Source organism: Buceros rhinoceros, unplaced genomic scaffold (genome assembly GCF_000710305.1).
Source record: "Buceros rhinoceros silvestris isolate BGI_N320 unplaced genomic scaffold, ASM71030v1 C12193740, whole genome shotgun sequence".
Classification (NCBI taxonomy): Eukaryota; Metazoa; Chordata; class Aves; order Bucerotiformes; family Bucerotidae; genus Buceros; species Buceros rhinoceros.
In genome coordinates this window covers 1-378 of record NW_010444302.1, presented here as the reverse complement: position 1 = coordinate 378, position 378 = coordinate 1, and the positions used below count along the sequence as shown (strand labels likewise).

General features: G+C 46.3%; 1 protein-coding gene across 1 annotated transcript; it reads right to left on the bottom strand.

Moving 5' to 3' along the window:
- Nucleotides 1-206: 206 nt before the first annotated feature.
- On the bottom strand, nucleotides 207-303 carry LOC104500663 (cell surface glycoprotein CD200 receptor 1-B-like; the record flags this gene model as incomplete). Its single annotated transcript, XM_010144343.1, has 1 exon — nucleotides 207-303. A coding segment is annotated over one exon (97 nt), but the record flags the coding sequence as incomplete, so codon positions are not given.
- Nucleotides 304-378: the final 75 nt, after the last annotated feature.

The window sequence follows — 378 nt, the reverse complement described above, 5'->3', positions numbered from 1 at the left end:
GCGCTTGGAAGCGTTACTCTCACATGCTTTAGTTCTCTTAAATTAGTGTGTTAATGATTGATTCTCCAGGATAACCAGAGGCATATGCCAAATCCTGTTAGTGTGTTGGACTGTACATCCCCTGGTGCACAGGGCGAGGAGCTTTGTATGTCCAGACCCAGGCACGGTCCTTTGTAAAACTGTAAAATGAGGAAGGAGTCCCTTACCCAGCACGGTCAGGTGGTACATCTCGTGGAAATTCCCTTCTGTTGTTACTACTTCACAGGTGTATTTTCCCTCTTGGGCTATTCCCACTTGCCGGATCTCAAGGGCAGGATCCAAATCTGGTCTGAATTTCCAGTTTATGTTGTCACTGCAGTTTGTTCTGTCTGTCTTGTT